Raw genomic sequence first — 1,556 nt, 5'->3', positions numbered from 1 at the left:
TTATTCAGGAGAAACTGAACTGGAAGACACAGAGGAGGCCTCTTCCTCCTTCTCAAAGGGGTTCTCTCCGTTGTACATGGTGCGAATCACGCAGTCCCGGAATGGCTTGTTCATGCACACGTAGATGACTGGGTTGTAGAGTGTCGAGCTCTTGGCAAAGAACGATGGAATGGTCATGAAGAGGGGGCTGACTGTGATGCCTTGGTGCGTGAAGATGTACAAGGCCATGCTTGCATAGGGCAGCCAGCACATGAGGAATGTCATGATCATCACGATCACCATGCGGGTGACTTCACTCTCGGCCCTCTGGGTAGTCTCGGACTCCTGCTGTGCAGCAGCCGCCGCCTTGTCTGTGCAGAGAATCCAGGTGTAGCAAAAGCTGATGACGCTCAGTGGGATGGTGAAGTGCACAACAAACAAGTAGGTGATGAAGGACTCGTTGTGGAGTTTGGGGTTTATGGTGTAGTAGTCAACTCCGCAAGAGCACTGCAAGCCTTCAGGGATGTACCGTGACCACTCCAGCAGAGGTGGCAAGGCGCAGGAGAAGGCCATCATCCAGGAGAAGCCAACCCCAAGGCAGGCGTGGAACTGGCGGAAGCGGAACTTCTTCATGGGCTTGCAGACCACCATCCACCTCTCCACGGCTAGAATCACCAGTGACCAGAGTGAGACCTGACCACCCAGGGAGGCAAAGAATGCTTCTGTGTTGCAGCCAGCATGACCATAGACAAAGTATCCACGCATGGCCGTGTACATGGTGGTGGTAAACCCACCCACCACCATGAAGAGGTTGGCCATGGCCAGGTTCAGTAAGAGATAATTGAGCGGCGTCCGCAGCTTCTGGTGCCCGATGGTAACATGGAAAGTGAGAGCATTGATGGGGAAGCCGGTGACAATGAGGAAGAACATGTATCCTGCAATCATGTAGAACACCCATGGATCAGCCAGGTAGTATTGTGGGTATTCGTAGGGGCTCCGCACCACCCCCGTCTCATTGGACATGGGTACAAAGAAATCGGGACCCTCCGTGAAGTTCATGGCTGCTGCTGTTGGTGCACTCCGGCCGACCTGTGGAACCTCTCTCTTTCCAGTGGGTACGGTGAGACGGGAAAGCGCAGCTTAGCATATGTGATTGGTCAGCAGAATAGGATATGGGCTACGTTAATACTAATCCATGCCTGTGCTCTAGTATAAGTATCAGGTCAGTCATCAGGTCATGTAGGCTTTTGTCTGTCTCTTCTTATTAGGCTAAACAAATCAGTGCTCATAGAGGCTATGGATATGTTTTACTGCAATCCCTGAAGGCCAGTTGTTCAAAAGTGTATCTGCATAGATTTTAGCGGATAGACTGGAATATCCTCAACTAGCTTGTACATTTTAATATGAAGCTCTCGGAGATCACTTTGCTGCCTTTACATGTAGCACAAGAATGGACTACTTAAAATGTGTACACTCTTAGCAAAAAGGGTCTTTGACTCATAACAAAAATAGTGCTTTATAGAACCATTTATAAAATCAGTTTGACCATGCAAAGACCCATTTGTGCAATAAAATGG

General features: G+C 49.6%; 1 protein-coding gene across 1 annotated transcript; it reads right to left on the bottom strand.

The window, feature by feature from the left end:
* Positions 1-1,038, bottom strand: rhol (rhodopsin, like). Its single transcript, XM_036559279.1, has one exon. The coding sequence runs from the start codon at positions 1,036-1,038 to the stop codon at positions 1-3; it is 1,038 nt and encodes a 345-aa protein (XP_036415172.1).
* Positions 1,039-1,556: the final 518 nt, after the last annotated feature.

The sequence above is a fragment of the Colossoma macropomum genome, unplaced genomic scaffold (genome assembly GCF_904425465.1).
Source record: "Colossoma macropomum unplaced genomic scaffold, Colossoma_macropomum, whole genome shotgun sequence".
Taxonomy (NCBI): Eukaryota; Metazoa; Chordata; class Actinopteri; order Characiformes; family Serrasalmidae; genus Colossoma; species Colossoma macropomum.
Note: the sequence above shows the minus strand (reverse complement) of the source record. Positions and strands in the feature narration are given on the sequence as shown.